Source organism: Convolutriloba macropyga, chromosome 2, assembly GCF_964194025.1.
Source record: "Convolutriloba macropyga chromosome 2, txConMacr16.3, whole genome shotgun sequence".
NCBI lineage: Eukaryota > Metazoa > Xenacoelomorpha > Acoela > Convolutidae > Convolutriloba > Convolutriloba macropyga.
The window spans coordinates 7935880-7954689 of record NC_134469.1 but is presented as its reverse complement, the minus strand read 5'-3'; the positions used below and the strand labels follow the sequence as shown (position 1 = coordinate 7954689).

Genomic DNA, 18810 nt, shown 5'->3' with positions numbered 1-18810 from the left:
TCAGTCAAAGAATTTAAGAGCTGCAAAACTGCATAATAATTTACTCTAAAATATCCAAATATTGAACTGCTAAAATACTGCTGTGTCCTTCATGTTAATATTTTTTTCTGTTTTAAGACAAAATTAATATGAAAATCAGTTTTATGCTAATAAAATTTGACTCTGAATTGAAAACAAATGTATTTTTATTATCAAGAAGAGCAGTCGCCTCAGTTTTTTAAATCAAGCAAAAGCAAATTAACTTAGCGAATCAAAAAAGAGACCGTGTCCTCATCGAAAGCTGAATAATAAAACAATTTACGAACAATAGAAGGAAAAAGAACATATGTCAAAAAATTCAAAAAGTGTAGACCTATATAAGGTAATTAACCAAAAAGTCCGTAATATTAAAAATCTTAAAAAGTGATCTGCTTAATTATGTTGTTTGTTCAAGTTGGAAAATTTTGAAATAATCTGTAAAAAATCGTTTTGACAAAAAACTTTAACTCTCAATAACAGAAAAAAATTTTCAAGATTATTAACTTGCTAATCTTGGCTGGCAGTATGGAAAGTTTTTGTTGACAACAACACCTGAGATCCGTTATCGCATTTTGATGGCAAGTAGATTGTTCAAAATTCACAGCATTTATTAGGCTACGAAATGAAATATAGATTGCTGTACAACAACCAAAAGGTTATTTTTATCGTGGGCGAAAAAATCAAAAAATAATGTTACTAACTAGAGTTCAGAAAATGCATTATGATAACCATCAGTATAAAAAATTTCTGTCAGAGTTCTATTGGAATCATCTGTTGTGGAAACGCAGACAAACAACAACGCAATAATTTCCTAAAAGAGAAAATTTTCGAGCTTAAGCTAAATCTGCGTAAAACCAACGTTCGCTTTCCTGCAAAAAATTGGGTTTTGAAATGAGACCTGTTTTGTAGCACTTCTTTAGGTATCCCTCCGATATATTCATATTAGCTATAATTTTGAACCTTCATTAAGGAAAACGAATCAGTTAAGCATATAATCCCCCATTTTTTATTAAAACGTTGGAACAGAAAAGACCCCCTCGTCACAATGATTTTGCATCTGAGATTTTCTGTGCTTTTTTATTTAACCATTTGATAAAAATGTAAACTGGTGTTTGAAAAATTACCATGCACTTTGTGTCTATGTAATTCATGGCTGAAATTTACATATGAAGCTGAATGACATAACGCAAAACCGATACAAATGCCATTGCGTGGAAAAAAGAGTTATTCAAAATCAATTGAAAACAACTTTTTTAATTTGATCTCTTAAAATTACTAACTTAATGATTCTATGCTTTCAAAAAATTGTGTGCACGTTGTAGGCAGAAGTCTGTGCTATGGTGACTCAATCAGATCGATAAAACTGTAGAGAACTTTAAAACACAAATAAGCAATAGCTCCCTTTGATGAATATGGCTGTACATATTTTATTTGCAATTCCAAGATATTTTGGTTGCAATTCTAAGATATATTTGAAAGTTTTCCTTAATACGGTTTTCTTTTTCTGTTGCCGAATCCAGTACGGCTAGATGAAATTTGTACGAGCTAAGAAAAAAGTTCGCCAAACATCTTCAAATGAGCATGTTGAGTGGCTCCTAAATTTGATAAAAGCGTGTAATGGTCCAACCCATCAGCAGCGTTATATTCCAGCGCTTTTATCGCACGTTGGCGCTCAACAAAACATATAATTTTTGTATTTTCTTCCAAAAAAAAATTCTGCATCTAAACTATAAAGCTGTTGATTTTGCTTTCAACCTAAAAAAGCCAAAATACCTTTTATTAGTATTAAAAAACACAAAACTTCCTTTTTCAAAAAATTTTCAGCTAAAATAAATTTTGTGTAACCATAGTGAGTCGCATACTCATCTTGACGTTGTTGATTTACTTGACTTTAACTTGTCGTCAATTAAAGAAAACTGACGAAGATTGAGATCATCTAAAAGTGTTTTGTTTTCCAGAGCAGGCAAAATAAACAAGGTCAGGTGTCCACATGTTTAGACAAGAACAGTTTCAATCTGTTTACCTATTTTTTGATCTGAACAAAAACTTAATAACAAGATTCGGCATGTTCGAAATTTTATAGGTTGGATAACAGATAAAATGAACTAATTGTAATCCAGTTCAAGCAGCGGCACAGTTTACCAAATTTGGCTAATAATATATTCAAACGGCTAAATGAAACCCTGGATTTGATGCAAAATTATAACTTAAGGCTGAAAAACAGTTGACTATCAATTTTGGTCTAAAAATTGGGAACTTTGAGAAAGTTAGCGTCAAAATTTTTTTCCAAGTAATGTCTAATTTCCACCTCATTCTCCGGTAAATGAAAACAAACCCAGAAAAAGTCCTAGGATGAAAGACTTATCAAATGGTTTCTATTATCAGTCACTCAAACTAAACTTACTGAAAGGATCTGATTTACATAGCAGACTAACATTTTTCTTGTGGTGTCGGGAAAACTAACTAATGTTGTCTGCAGATATAGAAAAAAGATTCCAGCATGTGAAAACTGATCCCAGGGGCAAGCACTTCCTCAATTTTTTGAGCCAAAAGAGAAAAATTGTGGAAATATGTGATAACAGTTTTTCACATTTCTGACGCAACAGAATCAAATTGCGTGGCGTTTCACGTTTAACGGGTCGCACACGACAATGCACAGATTCTCCCTATTATCCAGAAAATTAACGAATGCAATATATACATATATAACTTTTCATTTGGAATGTAATCTTCAAGAAACAATCTATAACATTTGTGCAAAATTGTGTGATTCTTTCAATTTTGAGATTCAATTCAACAAAGTACAGTCGCAGATGGATCTCATTTTTCGTTTCCGTGAATTAGGAAACCCGTCTGCAATCCCGGAATTAAACGTTTAGGACCTTTCTTGGCACCTTTTAACAGAATCACTGGCAATTTCTGTTAAAGAAATTGGACATAATCATAAAAACTTAAAGCAAATATCTAGACTGCTTGGAGATAGCATAAACTGACGATAATTTTTGAAAACGTAATAGACGTTGAGTTGAAATAATGACCGAACTGGGAGACACCATGGAAAAGTCAAGACTTCTTTGATTTCGAAAACCAGAAATCTGAGCTTACGTTTTTTTCAATCTGCCTAGTAACTAAATAAGAGTCAGTTTTTATGATCGATCTGTAAGCGTTCACAGATGATCATGAACTTGAGCCTCAACCGTGTTCATTAGGAGTAAAACTAGAGCAGACCTCTAAACCAAAGAAAAAAATCATAGTACAAGCGTCTGCGTATGGTGTGCAGTTCGTAGAGATCCTCAGAAACAATTGAGATTCAAAAATTATTAACTTAGTGATCTTGGCATGCAGTACGAAAAATATTTTTTGGCAAGGAGACCTGAGATCCGTCATCGAATTCTGACGGATAGTAGATCGTGCAAAGGTTTACAACACTTATAAGGCTACGAATTGAAATAAGGTTTGTTGCAAATTGTGTACAAAAACCACAAGAATAATTTTATCGTGGGCGAAAAAAATTAAATTATTATGTTACTAAATAAAGTTAATAAAATGTATTTTTACGTTACTGAATAAAGTTAGGAAAATGCATTTTGACAACCATTAGAGAAAAAAATTGTGCCGGAGTTCTGATGGATTCTTTCGTTGTGGATACGCATGGATTTCCATGAAAAAAAACCGCAGTTAAACCAAATGTTCATTTTTTTCCAAAAAATTGGTTCTGGAAATGAAAATTGATTTTTTAGCACTTCGTTAGGTGTCTCTTTTATATATCAAAATAAGATAAGAAGGTGAACCCTGCTGAAGCAAATCGAATCAGTCAAGCATATAAACCTCATTTTCCTTTAAAACGTGGGGAATTAGAGTTATTCAAAAACAATTGAAAACAGATGTGAAAAACAACATCAGTCAAAGAATTTAAGAGCTGCAAAACTGCATAATACTTTACTCTAAAGTAACAAAACATTGAACTGCTAAAATAATGTTCTGCTCTTCATGTGAAGTTTTTTTTGTGTTTTAAGACAAATTTTATGTGAAAATTAGTTTTATGTTAATAAAATTTGATTCTGAATTGGAATAAAAGTATTAATAGTTATCAAGTGTAGTGTTAACCCGAGGTTATTGAGTCAGGCGAAAGCAAATGAATTGAGAAAATAAAAAAAAATACAGTTTCCTTGTCGAAAACTGAATGATAAAATATTTTATGAACATTAGAGGTCAAAAAACAACAAATGTCAAAAAGTTCAAAAACTGTAGAAATATATAAGAGAATTAACCAAAAAGACGGTAGTATTAATAATCTTAAAAAGTGATCTGACTACATATGTTGTTTGTTCAAACAAAAAATTTTTGAAATAATATTTAATAATTGTATTGACAAAAAAACCTTAATTCTCGATAGCAGAAAAAATTTTAAAGATTATCAATTTGGTAATCTTAGCAGGCAGTATGAAAAGTTTTTATTGGCAACAACCTTGATATCCGTCATCGCATTTTGATGGCAAGTAGATTGTTCAAAAATTTACAACACTTATTAGGCTACGAACTGAAATAAGGTTTGTTGCCAATTGTGTAAAAAAACCACACGATTATTTTTTATTGTGGACGAAAAAACTTTTAAGTTACTAAATAAAATTTGAAACATGCATTATTGCAACCATTAGAGAAAATAATTGTTTCGAGTTGTTGATGGACTCGTTTGTTGTAGATACAAAGACAAACAGCAACGCATGGATTTCATGAAAAAAAATCCAAAACAACAAACGTTCAAGTTTTTCTAAAACTTTGATTTTGGAAATGAAAATTGATTTTTTAGCACTTCGTTAAGTGTCTCTCTTATATATCAAAACAAGATAAGAAGGTGAACCCTGCTGAGGCGAAAAGAATCAGTCAAGCATATAAACCTCATTTTCCTTTAAAACGTTGGAACCAAAAAGAGCCCCCTGTCACATTGATTGGTTGTGCTTTTGTGAGCCTTCTCAGCTTCTTAATTAACCAGTTGATAAAAATTTAAACTCGTTTGCGAACAATGAAGTTGCACTTTTATGTATGTAATATAAAAAAAGAACCTTATTGGTCTGGAAATATGTCAATTAAGCTGAAAGTTGAGGAGTGGTTGAGAACTCTTTTAACATAAAATGGCTCCCTTCTAGATAATACCAAAATTATTGTTCCGACCCCTCTTGAAGGGTGGAACTATATACTAAAATGGTTATTTTTTTGTTCAGACAATTTTGGCAAATCTATATTTTCATTGTAGAGAGTTGAGACTGCTATCATTGAAAAGCATCTCCAGCGTAGGCAATCGAATTCAAAAGATTTTTCTGATTTTTATTTGTTACAGTGAGTTTTCGAGGTTACACTTTTGAGAAAATTGAGTGAATTAAGTTGATTTTTTCACATTTTTCGGAATTTTTGAGTAAAAATTTGCTAATTTTGCTAAAATTTGTAAAATATTTTAAAGACAGTGTTGTGTTGTTTCTATTTTTAAAGACAAAAAGATTTTGTCGGCTATTTTTATTTAATTTATTTTGTCAAAAGTTCCGGCTAATTTTTTTCAAAATTCAGACTTTTTCATGAAATACAGCTCAAAGTAAATTTTTTTAGTCCACTTTGATTAAATTTGCAGGAAGTACACACCCAAACACCACTAACACAATCTTTATAGACTCAAAAGGGGGCTATTTCTACTTCAACTTCCAATGCGAGTGCTCCATATTTAAAACTTTGCAGTTCTTTGCTAAATTTACTCGCTGAGTATCAAAAACGCGGCTTTTTTGGTTTTTGACTACCAAAACATCTATATCCAAAACATTCGAACAATTAAGTGTGCTTATTGGACGAGCAGCATTAGCAGAGCTAGTTTTGAACCAATCTTGGACTGTTACAATCCAACAAAATCGGACTGTAATTAGTCGTACATTTTTATAAAAAATTTGATCTTTTTATATATAAATTAAATAACGGAGCATTTGAAATCAAAGCACACTAGTTATAGGACCAGTTCGCTTCCTTTTTAGCTTCAAATTGTTGTATCTAGTTTATTACTTGAAAGCTTATGGTCAATTTGACTTTTAAAATTTTGAGATTTTTAATAAATTAATGTCTTTTTGAAATTTGTCTTCATTTTTCTCTTAAAATGGTCAACTTGTAGCTTAGTGTCAGCAAGGAAAGAATGCTTCTTTGTAGAGAGTTGAGACTGCTATCAATAGAAGTGTCTAGCGTAGACTACGGAATTAAAAAAATTTCTTGATTTTCGTTTTTTTACAGGGAGTTATCAAGAGTTAAACTTTTGAAAAAATAGAGTGCATTCCGTTGCTTTTTTTTCACAGTTTCCGGATTGTTTTACCCAAAGTTCGCTTATTTAAATTTAAAAAAGTTTTTTTAAGAAACTGTTGTTGATTTTATTTTTAAAGACTTCAATATATTTTATCTAGTTATCTGGTTTTCAAATTACTAGACTTCACATTTCCTTCAGTTATTCAGGTACTCAGTAATTTCAGGTATGCAGCCCATTTTTCACGTTCTCTAGTTTTGTCACATTATCACGTTACTGACAGTTCAAATATCATTTAATTGACGTTCAAAATCAGTCACCGTTGATAATATTAAAATCTTTAAGGATATAGACTCTGATTTTAACGGCGTCGGCTACAATTTCCTGAAAAGTTTAATTGATTTTTTTAAATTTAGTCTTTAACTAAATTTAAAAGCGTTTTTTAGAGTTTTTTTTTTTCATTTTAGCTGTATGAAATTTCCTGTACAATGACCCTGTACAACTTTAGCGTTTTTTTTTTCATTTTAGCTGTATGAAATTTCCTGTACAATGACCCGGATTCATTGGCTTTTCATGAAAAATAGATGGGCTGATATTCTGATATTAGTAGATAGCTGATGGCTTCATGACATTGAAAGCAATTGTTCTCCAAAATGAAAAAACGCACTTTTCAACATTGCATTTTTGTTCTTTTTATGCTCCCTTTGTTACGTAGTTTCGTTAATTACAGGCAAAATATGACAATAATTTTGTCAATGGAAGGTCTCAAATGGATTGGTTTCCCCAAAAATTGGTTTTAATGTTTTTAAAGAATTGGTAATGACTTTACTGGATTCAACACTGGCTTTCATGTCTTTGGAAATAATTGTTCTTCAAAAAAAACAAGTATTATTTACTTTTGCTTTTTTTGTTTTTGTCTACTTGCTACTGGGTTTCATTAATGAGAGGTCACATATTACATCATCAGCGTTCAAAAAATGTGCAACCGAACCTATTTTGAGGGCCAAAGTATGGCTTTACGGCTTCGAAAGCGTTTTCTGGCAAAATTTAATTGATTTTTTGTTTCTTGTCTATTTGCTGTTCTTTTTGTAACCGAATAAAAACCGAATACAGACATTTCTTAATCCCATCCTTAGAAACACTGGTAATTGTAAACCTATGGGATCTTTCAGTTGATTTCTAATGGTTTTCATTAATTTGAAAGTAGTTGCTTTAAAAAAAATAAGCGAATTTTTCAAATTTACTGTTTTTGTTCTCTTTTGTCTAATTGTCTATCTGCGCTATTTTGACTTTGTTATTATGTTTTCTTTTTTAAAAGGGACATAAGTTTTTTGATGTAATTAATGTTTGTTGTTGTTTGATTTTGCTGTTCGTCTTGACTCGCTTTACTAATATTGGCATATCTCATCAATCTAATGCATCATTTTTACTCCACTGAATTATTTGCTTTGGAGGCTATCTTTTCGTTCATACACCAAGTTTTTTTTTAAATACTTGATGTTTTAGGGATTTGACTAAAAGGTTCAAATTTTGTTTTTAAAGACGCCGAAATGAAAACAGTTACAATTGTGAGCCAGGTTTATGTAAGAGCGTAGGATAGATTTCAGTTTCAGACTACCAAACTCGAAATAATATCATATTAAAATCTGTGTTTTAGGATAATTTATATGTTTTAAAGTCTGATTACCACAATTTTTATTTTGAAAGTTTGACGGCGCTTAATTTGACTATTTTTGAGGAGCTTATAACATTCATGAGGTTTTAATTTAATTGATCCACCGTTCAGGTACTTAGGGTTGCTTGGCCTCAGTATATACAAATATGGTGAAAGTTTTCTCTTTCGATCACTGCAGACAGAAAACAAACATCAATACATCCTAGATTTACTAGATCAATGCATACTCAGATCATAGATAACAAAGTAAACTTTTGGCAGATATTTAACAAACAAATATTCTCCGATGAAATTAAGAAATATCAGTTGTCAAATTTTTCATCTAATAATTGGCTTGTTTTCACTAGTTTATGACTATATAAGTTATAGTTTTTGTTTTCTGATAGGATCTTATTTAGTATCCTGTCACCAAAAGATTCCCAAAATAGAAGAATTAATGTTAGGAAATCTCTGAAAACTATGGGTGGTGTTTAAACGTGGCCGATATTTGGCGCTGTTATCCTGTAGCTATTTATTTGTAAAAATAAGTTAATATTTGTCGTATTTCTATTTTGAAAAAGCTGAACAAAAACACTACAAATAGGAGACAAAAAGCTCTTGGAGTCACGACTTTAACCATCTTTTAGGGAATACTTTAGGGATATTTATATTTGTATTTTCACTTCTAAATTCAATAAAGAGGATAAAATAATGTCTCCGACAGTTTTTGTATCTCATTTTTTTTTGTTTTTCTAGTTTTTTCCAGACTTTGTTACAGACTACGCTATCAACACATGCTACGACTTTTCCGTTTTTTTTAAAAAAAATAGAAATAAACAAACAAATTCTTATTAAAACACTAAAAACTAAACTACAAAAGCGTGTTTTTATTATGTATGTTTCATGTATCGATGTGTATCTATTTATCGTTATTGTTTATGTGTATCTAATCCCTAAAAGCTGAGCATGTGTGCTTAAATATGTGTGAATACATATGTGCATGTGTGTGTTCCCAATAAGAAGGAGCTCTCCTTATGCGGTGCGGTTTTCCTCGATCATCGCCCAATTGGCCGACAGAAGTTTTAGCCTAAAATCAAAAACAGATTCTTTAACTCGACAACCCGACCGAACATCAATTGTAATATTGTAATTAGTTAGACGAACTAGTGCTATTTTGAGCGACAGCTTTGTCGACCAATCAGAATTAAAAAGCCGGCTAAATTTCTTAATTTTTCCGATGATCTTTTCAGCACACCCCACCCCCCCCCCCCCCCCCCCTGGTACCATGTCAGCAATCTCCACCTCTAACTTAGCTATACTTACAAACATATGATTATCATATTTTGCATATACTGCTCGCTTAAAATTTATTCAACAACCCCCCCCCCCCCTCCCCCTCTCTCTGCGAAAGGGGATGGTTGCAAATATTCTTTGTCCTTGTCGGCTAAACCCTCTCTCGGATAAGTATTCCTCGCATCGGTTTTCCCGACTGAATATAAACAGCCGCTCTATGCAGCCTTCAGTTCTAGTAGTAGTTGTTGTTCACAATTTATTCACAAATAAGAGATCGATCTAGTTCGCCTCTTTAATAAATTTTCCAGCCTATTGCGTCCCGTCCCTGCACTCGCTATAATAAAATATATTCTCCAACAGTTCAAATACAAAATCTCAAGCTTTAGCTAGAATTAATTTTTCTCTTGATAAAATTCAAATTGAAAGTACGGCGTAAATTTTAGAGCGATAAATAACACAATAAAAGTAGTTATACTGTTATTTAAGCAATTCTCTTCCCTCGTAACGCATTACATAATTCGCTTTTTTGTTTATTCCCATGAAATTTATTGTTGTGTGAAAAATAATCTCTTTTGAGAAAAACTGAAACAATTTGTCAAACATACTTTACGTGTATTCCCCCCTCTATTATTTTGCATAAATTTGTGTATAGTAGCACCGAAGTAAACTGATTCATATTATTCCAATTTATTAACAAAACTTGTGTTCAACTGTGTTTTTCTAAACAATTTTATGGAAAAATTTACTTGAGTGGCTTCATTTTTACGCAGTCAACTTTCCACATTTGCACCGATTTATTACTGATTTTATTTGTGCACCGCATTCATTATTTCTGACAATATTAGTAACTCTTAGCCCCGTTTTAAAATTGATTTCGTCTCGTTATTTATATCACGACGGGGCTATACTTTAACAATGGGATATTTTAGTGTTATCAGTGGTTTGATTTGTTTACTGTCCATCATGAGAACAGGTAAACAAATAAACATTTTCATCGTTTATTTGCAGATTTTGCGTCTCAATTGGACTTTAAGTGACTAAATTCAGCAAATTCGCGCAAAAGTCAAACTAAATCAAATTTTCGTATAGATTTGTTTTTCCAGACAGGTATATTAAACCGTTGTTGGCGCGTAGGATATTTTGTTGACTGATAATATTAGTGGCTGAATCTATATTATATTACAAATATAGCGTAGGCGAGTCTAGTCATTTCACTCAAAGCTAAGCTGATCTCAAGTTTAAATTTAACTCAATAAATGAAAAACTTAATGGGCAAATATATTTAACTAAATCCAGTAATTGTAATGAGAAATTTGTAACGACGGGTTAGGGTAACATCAAACAAAAAAAAACATTTATTGACAGGGCGCCACTCGGAATCGAACCCGGGTGTCTGGCGCCATACTGTTACATTTTATGTTCTATGTTCTGTTTGCACCTCTAACAATGGATCAATGCCCTGATTAACAGAAGTTGGCTTTCATTTGCTTTTGATTGACTTGTTTGTGAAAAGACTCGCGATGGCTGTCTGAAATTATATTTCTCATTGTTTTCCATAATTAAGCAGTCAATAAATTATCAAAACACGTAACTGAAGTTAATATTGGGGCAAAAAGTGACCAATTAAGTTAAGCTAAATGTTTGGGCTTTCTGATGATCAATATACTCGCATCTCCAAAAAGTTCTGGAAGGTTTAAAAAATTTGCTTTTTCCCTAAATAGTTGGTTTTATAAATCGAAAGTCTTCGCAAAATAGCCACAAATTAATCTGAAATTTTTATTGTTTAACATCTGATGTTTTAAGTCAAAATTTTTTATGATGTCAGATCTCATCTATCTATGTCATCTAAAATAGCAAATTTTTTGATTTGTTGGATGATTTTTAGTATCACGTGATGAAAAACAATACTACTTTCTCGATTTTTATTGTGTAAGATCTGACCAATTGTAATATCAGATTTAACAAACTTATCACATGACTTCCGTTCTTGAAAAAGATTTTGGTTAGATCTTATTGTGACAGGTTAACTGTGACTCACCCAATGGTCTAGATTTTATTTTAACCGAAAAAATAACGGAGCTGGTAGTCGTTTCGTAAACGGTTACTTTTTCGTAAAATTGATTACAAAATGGTTGAGAAGGATTTAAAAATACATATAGTTAGTGTATCTAAACACTTAGCAACATCTTTTCTGCAAATTGTTGACTTCGACTATAAAATTAAAAGTAGATTTTTTGCGATTTTTTTTTTAAAAAATGTTTATGATTTTGAGGCATTGTGTTGCAATAAGTATCTTTTTAAACAGCTGATCCAATTTTCAAGTTCTGTTTTGTAAAAAATTTTTGTCCGTTAATTATTTCTAATTCAGACTCCGTTACACAACAAATATGGTGATGAGTTTTTATTATAAACATTCAATACAGAAATGTGGGGTTGGGAGCTCGAAGGATTTTTTTTTTGGTTATAGGATGGAAGAATGTATAATTTCTCCAAAATATCGGATATTTTGCATGCTGTTTTCCGAAATGGTGTGGATATAAATAGAAAGCAATTTTTTTCTGAAGTATCAGCAACAGTTTTAATTTCTGTTTTTTTGTCCTGGAAAATTTCGCATCCGTCTCATTTAGATAATGGATGAAGACTATACTTCATTTGAGCAGTCGATTGTACAATTTTTTAGAGAAATGTTTGAACTCGTATCTAACGGATAACCTCTGGAAAATTCTGTGCTTTCTTGTTCTTAAAATGCAATAATACGTTTCCGTACATCAAAAATTTACTCAAATTAACTTTAAGGCTGGTATAACACTTAAATAAATTCAGGCAAAACCAACTCAAACGCATAATTTGTAATGTTTTTTTTCCATTTTCCAAGCTGAGATTCTTTTTTATCGAAAGTATTAAAAAACTGCTTGTCAAAAAGTTAATTTTTTGTTTTTAATAACTCAGAACTTATATGCATTGAGAAAATTGTCATAAGATAAATTTATTTGATTTAGAAACATTTTATCAGCTTTTGGTTCTCAAAAATTGAGATATGGTGGTTTATTGTAGAACCAGGTGGTAAAAGAGTTGTAAAACGGATCTTTTCCGTTATTACCCCGACTATGCAATTTTGCACCCCATCTATACCTGTTAATCAATTGAATGGCTCTCTATACTATTTGAATGCATAAATAGGAATAATGCATATTTAGAAAAAGCTGCAACTACAACACTTCGAAATTAAAAAATGTCTGAGAAAAACAGGTCGAATAAAATGTAGGTATTAACTTAAAACACTTAATTTTTTTAAATTTTTTGTTGTTTCTGACTATATACATGGTCAATTTAATCAAAATCTTCGACAATCTTTGCTAAAATTTTTCCCACTTTTTTTAAAGTAAATCACTGGTTACCAAACACAAAAAAAAACAAAATTATTATAAAGGCACAAAAATTATCCTCAGTTGCATCTCTAATTTCGAGTAATAACTTCACTGTGTTTACACAGATATCACAATGGTATATAATTTTTACAAAATAATAAGTTTTCTATGATTTTTACGTCCCATTTTCGGCACGCTGTTCACGTTTTTTTGTTATTTCATCTATATAAAAAATAAACTAGGTAAAAACTAATTTTGTTATATATGCGTTCATCGTCTAATTTTAGGAATTCTTATTTGTGAAAAAAACTATTTTAGTTTTTGCTCCATCTCTATTTTTTATTTGACAATAATTTGATTATTTTTCAAGCTAAAACGTTCCTCAGAAAATAATTCTCAAAATTAGCAAAGCAATTGCCGAGACACCACAAAATTTGATTTCAATTCCAGTAAAAACGGCAGTTTTCCATTCCAAAACTTTGATGTAAATTGAATCGGCTATCGTAGGGTTAATTTGCAGTCTATTTATCTATCAAACCTAATTACCGCGGTCTAGTCTAAATACTACCTGAAATGTTTGAGGCTCTCTTAAGTACTACCATAGCTAATCAGTAACCTACACTCATAATATAAACCCGTAATATTACCTAATGTACCGCAGTACTAGCCTGGTTATCAAGTGGTATTTTAAACAATTAGTATAAACAAATTGTTTTCAAAGACTTAATTGCTTGGCTCTTTGAGTACCTATGCGCAGAGATTAGCAGTACTATTTTTTCCTAATGATGACTAATTATAATTGTCCAACAATTAGGATAATTCAAAGGACTAGTTCCTAACTTTTGGCCATTTTCAATTCTTTTAATCGCGAATTTCAGTATTGTAGAATTTACTCGTTCCATGTTAGCAATTTTGTGCAAATTTCCTATCTTATTTTAGCAAAAATTTACTAAATACTATTTATTTGGAATAAAATTTTCTTCTGATTTAAAAAACAGTTTCTGAAATCGGTTCTCGATTAACAATTAAAAACAAAACAAAACTTTCGTTTTCAAAACTTTCTTAAAAAGCTCTGTTTCGCAAATTGAAATGAAATCTTGTAATGTTTCGACGTTTTTGCTGTTACTGTTATTAACCAATTTTCGGCTATGTGAGACATACTTCTCAGGTGAGACGAGCAAGATGTACAACATACACGAGGTCATAACAATGGCATCGTTCGACAAGCCGACTGTTAGGAAAGACGAAGCAGCCCGTTTTGTGTGTCAGTATGGAGCAATGATGGAGTTTGGGGAGGAAAGATTTCACGCAATCATTTTGTTCCCAAATGGGAAGAGATTCATATCGGATATGCTGCAATATAAACCGGAAGGGATCGAAGTTGATTGTAAGTTCCGTGTTTTGTTTGTTGTGATGCAGTTCAGGGATGTTTGTTTGTCAAAACATCAATGAATAAGCGCTTTTGCATCGGTTAGGTATATAGTCCCTGTATACGGTCCCTTTAATAAATGGTACTGACTGTTTTTATTGAGTTATTGAGTTAACATATGCGGGGGGGGGGGGGGGGTCATCTCACTATGAATGTCTTTTCCTGCATTTCATCGGCCTTTCTCTTTCTCTACATGCGTTAAATTTGAACGTTGACCTTTGACCTCTGAGCAGCGGTTTTTGAGACGCTCGATTATTTCAGCTTTATTTGACTAGATATATGTATAGGTTACATTAATTTTACGAAGTCACTGACAACTTCTAGCATTAATCATTTAGGAGTCGAGAGCCGCTCAGAGATTCAAAATATTAGCTAGAATTTAGAACTGATTTCAACAGAGGTACATGACCGTTTTTAAACACGAATTGGGTACAAAGGTACTAGGAGGGGGGGGGGGGGGGTGGGGGGGGGGTGGGTGGTTGATAATGGGAAAGACCCGTCTATTCTATTTTTCTATTTAGACAACGAAGTGGAGAATTCGTTCGAGATGAAGATTGCACATGTAAAGATGTCACACGCGGGAGAGTATGGATGTACATATATGGTAGGGAGCAATGCCAATCATGACGTCAAAATTGTGGGTGAATCTCCGACACGAAGGGATTCTCTCAGAGTCATCGGTTAGTCAAATCATAAAAATGTCAGTAATGTCATGTAAGTTTTTTAGAGCAAGTTGAACACGTTGAGCGTCGCGTAACATTACCGCCTCTAGAACTAGATAATAATCAAAAAAAATTTAGGGTTGGTCGTCAGGTTCAACAATCAACTCTTAAACATAATAGATTTGCTCCCACGGGCCGTTGAAGAATGGCCAGGGCCCAGAAGTAGCACCAATTTTAACAAATTAATAGTACAATTTAGTATAGAATTAGTATAATAGCACCAACTATATAAAAGATTAAAAATTGGGTGAAACCATTGAGAAGCGAAATGGTAGAAGGGTTAAATAAAATGATAGAGGGTGAAATAATTTGGGCGAAATGATAGAGGTTAAACAAACAGGGTGAAAAAGCACGACACTGATCTACTCATTATTAGATAGTACCAAAAATTTATTGCATCAACGTAATTTAAATATTTGTAAGGCATCAATTTTCCATGCTTTATGGGTGCAAACTAGAAATTTGGAATCTGTAAAAAAAAGTTCAAAACTTTTCAAAATGTTTCAGCAATTTTGTTTTTGTTTAGTCGGCACAAGTCCCCCTACAATCGAGGAATTCAGCAATAACGAAAACAAAGTAAACAAAAACAACAACACAGGGAGCAAAGTGCGTGAAGTACGTGTGGGTCAATTACGGAATCTGACTTGTGTGGTGAGACAGAGCTACCCCCAGGCGGATATTGAGTGGACGGATGAGAGGGGCAACTCACTCCACGAGATTCCCACAATCTATTTCCACACGCAGACTCTAAACAGCTGTAAGTAATTTCCCTTTTTTCAAAAAAAACTCTACTGTAACATAGAAAGAGCTTTCAAAGTGAGTGAGTTTCAGAAACTGTCAAAATCAAAAACAAAAAGAAATTCAAAACTTAAGCAATTTTTCAAAACTCAACCAAGAAATTCAAGCAATTTTACAATTGCCATATTCTGATCATGTCAATTTTTACCAAGCAATGGACCGTTCTTTTTTTTAGAAAACTAAAAATTATTATTCAAACTTTCTGAGATAAAGCGCTATTTTAAAAAGTATTCTTGAGTTTGCGAAAATGTAGCTGTTTTTTTGTTTAGAATAAAATATTAAAGCTCTCCAAATTCATATTTTTCTCCTTTTTTAAATTTCAGGAGAAACGTTGCAAAGCTATGTGAAATAATAACTATATATTGTCCTTAATTTTCCATTTTTTCCTCAAACAACTAAACAATTTTTTCTCCCAACTAGGCTTGTATGCAGCTCAACTCCTCGACCAGTAGAGTAGATTCATTGTAGCCTAGTTTAAAGTACTAACTTGTTTACAACAGATAAACTGATTACTTATTAGTTAGAATTTAAAATTTGACTCCTTCCCGAATACCCCCCCCCCCCCCCCCCCCCAACTCCCGCTAAAAAACAGATCTTCATTTCGGTAACGCACGGTCTCTCCTCCAACCCAACGAAATTTGGGTGGTCTATTATTGGAGGGATGTGTGTGTGTGTGTGTGTGTGTGTGTGTGTGTGTGTGTGTGTGTGGGGGGGGGGGGGGTTGCGAGGTTTTATTATGGGAAAGAGCCCGAGTTAACAATTTAACGCCACGTTTGTTAACCTTCTTTGTGTTCATTTATTTTCATTTGACCTTCATTTTAGTTGCATCAAACATCGTAACAGTTTATGAGAAAAGTAAGTTTAACTCCAAATTACAATCTTTCCATTATGGAAGAAGATTTGAAACTAATCGAGCTTGCTTTGAAAGAAATTTGGGGTGATAATGCGAGGGTTTGCAAAAAACATGTTTAATTCTATGCAGTTCAAAGAACAAGACGAAACTGAAATCTGTTCACAATTTTAACTGTAATAATAAATGCTGTTGATACAATCAAGATCAACATCAGACAAAGCTGAACCTGCAGTTTAGAGATTTCCTCCCGTTGGGTAAAAGATTTTGGGGGCTAAATGTCTAAATTTCTGGAATTAAACTCGAAAATTTGAACATTGTTATTTTAAAAGATTTAAAAAATCCCGCGAAATGGCGTCTTTATATCAATTAAACTGTTGTTATTGTACATATACTGCCAGCATCACTCGCAAAATCATAACATTAAAGATCTTTTCAGAGATCATTCGCAACACTAACGCTTTTACGCTTTCTGCTAAATGCATTTTCTCCTTAATTGTCAACGTCAAGGGTTCTGAATTGTGAGACGGGTTTCTATTTTTCACCCCTGATTAAATTGTTCACAGTTTTGGCCTTTTTCAGCAGACGACGGTCTTCTGTTGACAAAAAGCACAATGAGTTTCACACCATCACGTGACCAGGACAAACAGAAGGTTGTCTGCAGGGCTAAAAACGAGGCAGATCTCGGGTTCAAAAACGACACAATCATCCTCAGTGTTCTATGTTAGTGCAGACCCCAATTCCAGTTGACCCCCCCCCCCCCCCCACCCCTCATTCTTCATCAGTCCACAAATGTCCATTCGAACAGTCCTGATAAGAACGTTTTCTTTTTAAAGTAACTTTTGTTTACCAATTTTTGGTTATATATATATAGATCATTCTATGTCACCTAAAACGTGATCACAAGAAATCTGAAACAATCAAAAGCTGACCTCAAAACATCTAATTAGGACTAGGGACTTTAAACTACCTAAAACTTGACCTCATGTGACCCAAAATTTGTCCTTAAATGACATAAAACTTAACCTTAAATGACCTAAAACGAGACCTACAATAACAATTCTAACAAAAATTATTGAAAAATGATTTTATTGAAAGTTCCTATCGAATTTTAGAAAAACTATTCTATTGATTGACTGATAGATTGAGAACTATAGCTATAGATCAATTTTTTAGATCAAAATTTATAGATCAAATTGGGGTATTTTAATATCTCTAAAATGACCAATGACTACAGTTTCCGAGTAGTATTATTCTGAGTTCTGATAAACAATATTAACATTGTTGTTCAATAAAATCACAAACATAAAAAATATTTATACATTATTAAATTCCAGGTGTTATGATACACTCTTTCCTTCAAAAATCATTGTTATTGTTTATCTAATCATATAAACTACCTGGTTGTGAGCTTAACTACCTTTTAGGGACATCTTTCAACTTTGGGCAAAAGAGAACCCCCTCAACATACTAACTGTTTAAAAAGCAAGCTAAAAGCAATTACTACCTTTCGCAAATTACTTAATTAGCCCGACAAAGGTACTCCGCAAGTCCTACACACAATACACACACTAACGCTGGATTCCCTGTTCAACCGACTTTAACTATGGTCCCTGAATTGGAATTAAAACAATCATTGTTCCCTGAGCTCCGCCACATAAATATCTATGTCACTATTGTTATATGCATAAATCCATGTATGTTTACTGAACAAAATTGGGCGAATTGTGATTAAATTGGGGGGCTTAGCTCGTTCGAGAGTGAAAACATTTAAATGTCTGCGGCTTAGGAAAATAAAATGTTACGATGTAAAACACCTAAGCTTGCAAGGGAATGTAAAATGACTATTGTTTTAATATGTTTGTCAGCACTTTTAAAAAAGGCAAATTTTGATTAAAAAGTTATACCCCTGGATCGTATCAATAAAAGTTTAAACGTTATTTAAAGTTTTCTTTGAAAATCAAACAAACAAAAATTGGAAAACAATAAATGCTTCTATTATGTGTTGCTCCTAATGCTGCTTGAATAGATCGAACACAAAACATTTTTAAACAGGAAAAATATTTTGAAGCAAACAAGTCCTTTTAAATTTTCCTTAAGGATGATTTTTTTTTTAGTTTTTCCAAAAAATACTTGATGGTACTGATATTTGAAACCTAAACATGTAAGAGTTGAAAGTAACATATGCTTGTTTTTCTTTTGTATTTTTGATTTAATCTCAATTTAATTCGTGTACTTAACATTAAGACGGAAACAGTACCTGGTCATGTATGAAAAATAGTATTTTTCAATTTGTTTTTGTTTGGAAAAAAATTTTGAAAAACTGTTAATATTTTATAGGCAGATAAGCTTTGCAGCCGCAGCGGTTGTTTATTGTATTTATTTGCTCCCTAACAGCACTATTTAT

General features: G+C 32.4%; 1 protein-coding gene across 5 annotated transcripts in view; it reads left to right on the top strand.

The window, feature by feature from the left end:
* The first annotated feature begins 9563 nt into the window (after positions 1-9563).
* LOC142356131 (uncharacterized) overlaps positions 9564-18810 on the top strand; it is a 35533-nt gene continuing 26286 nt past the window's right edge. Inside the window, exons 1-6 of one of the 5 annotated variants that reach the window (XM_075408103.1) lie at positions 9564-10209; positions 13773-13991; positions 14555-14713; positions 15282-15512; positions 16376-16408; positions 16989-17126. In XM_075408103.1, coding sequence (XP_075264218.1) covers positions 10152-10209; positions 13773-13991; positions 14555-14713; positions 15282-15512; positions 16376-16408; positions 16989-17126 — 838 coding nt within the window. In that variant the 5' untranslated portion in view covers positions 9564-10151. Of the gene's footprint in view, positions 10210-13772; positions 13992-14554; positions 14714-15281; positions 15513-16375; positions 16409-16985; positions 17127-18810 lie in introns of all 5 variants that reach the window. The other 4 variants (XM_075408097.1, XM_075408116.1, XM_075408122.1 and 1 more) reach the window with 4 other exon arrangements.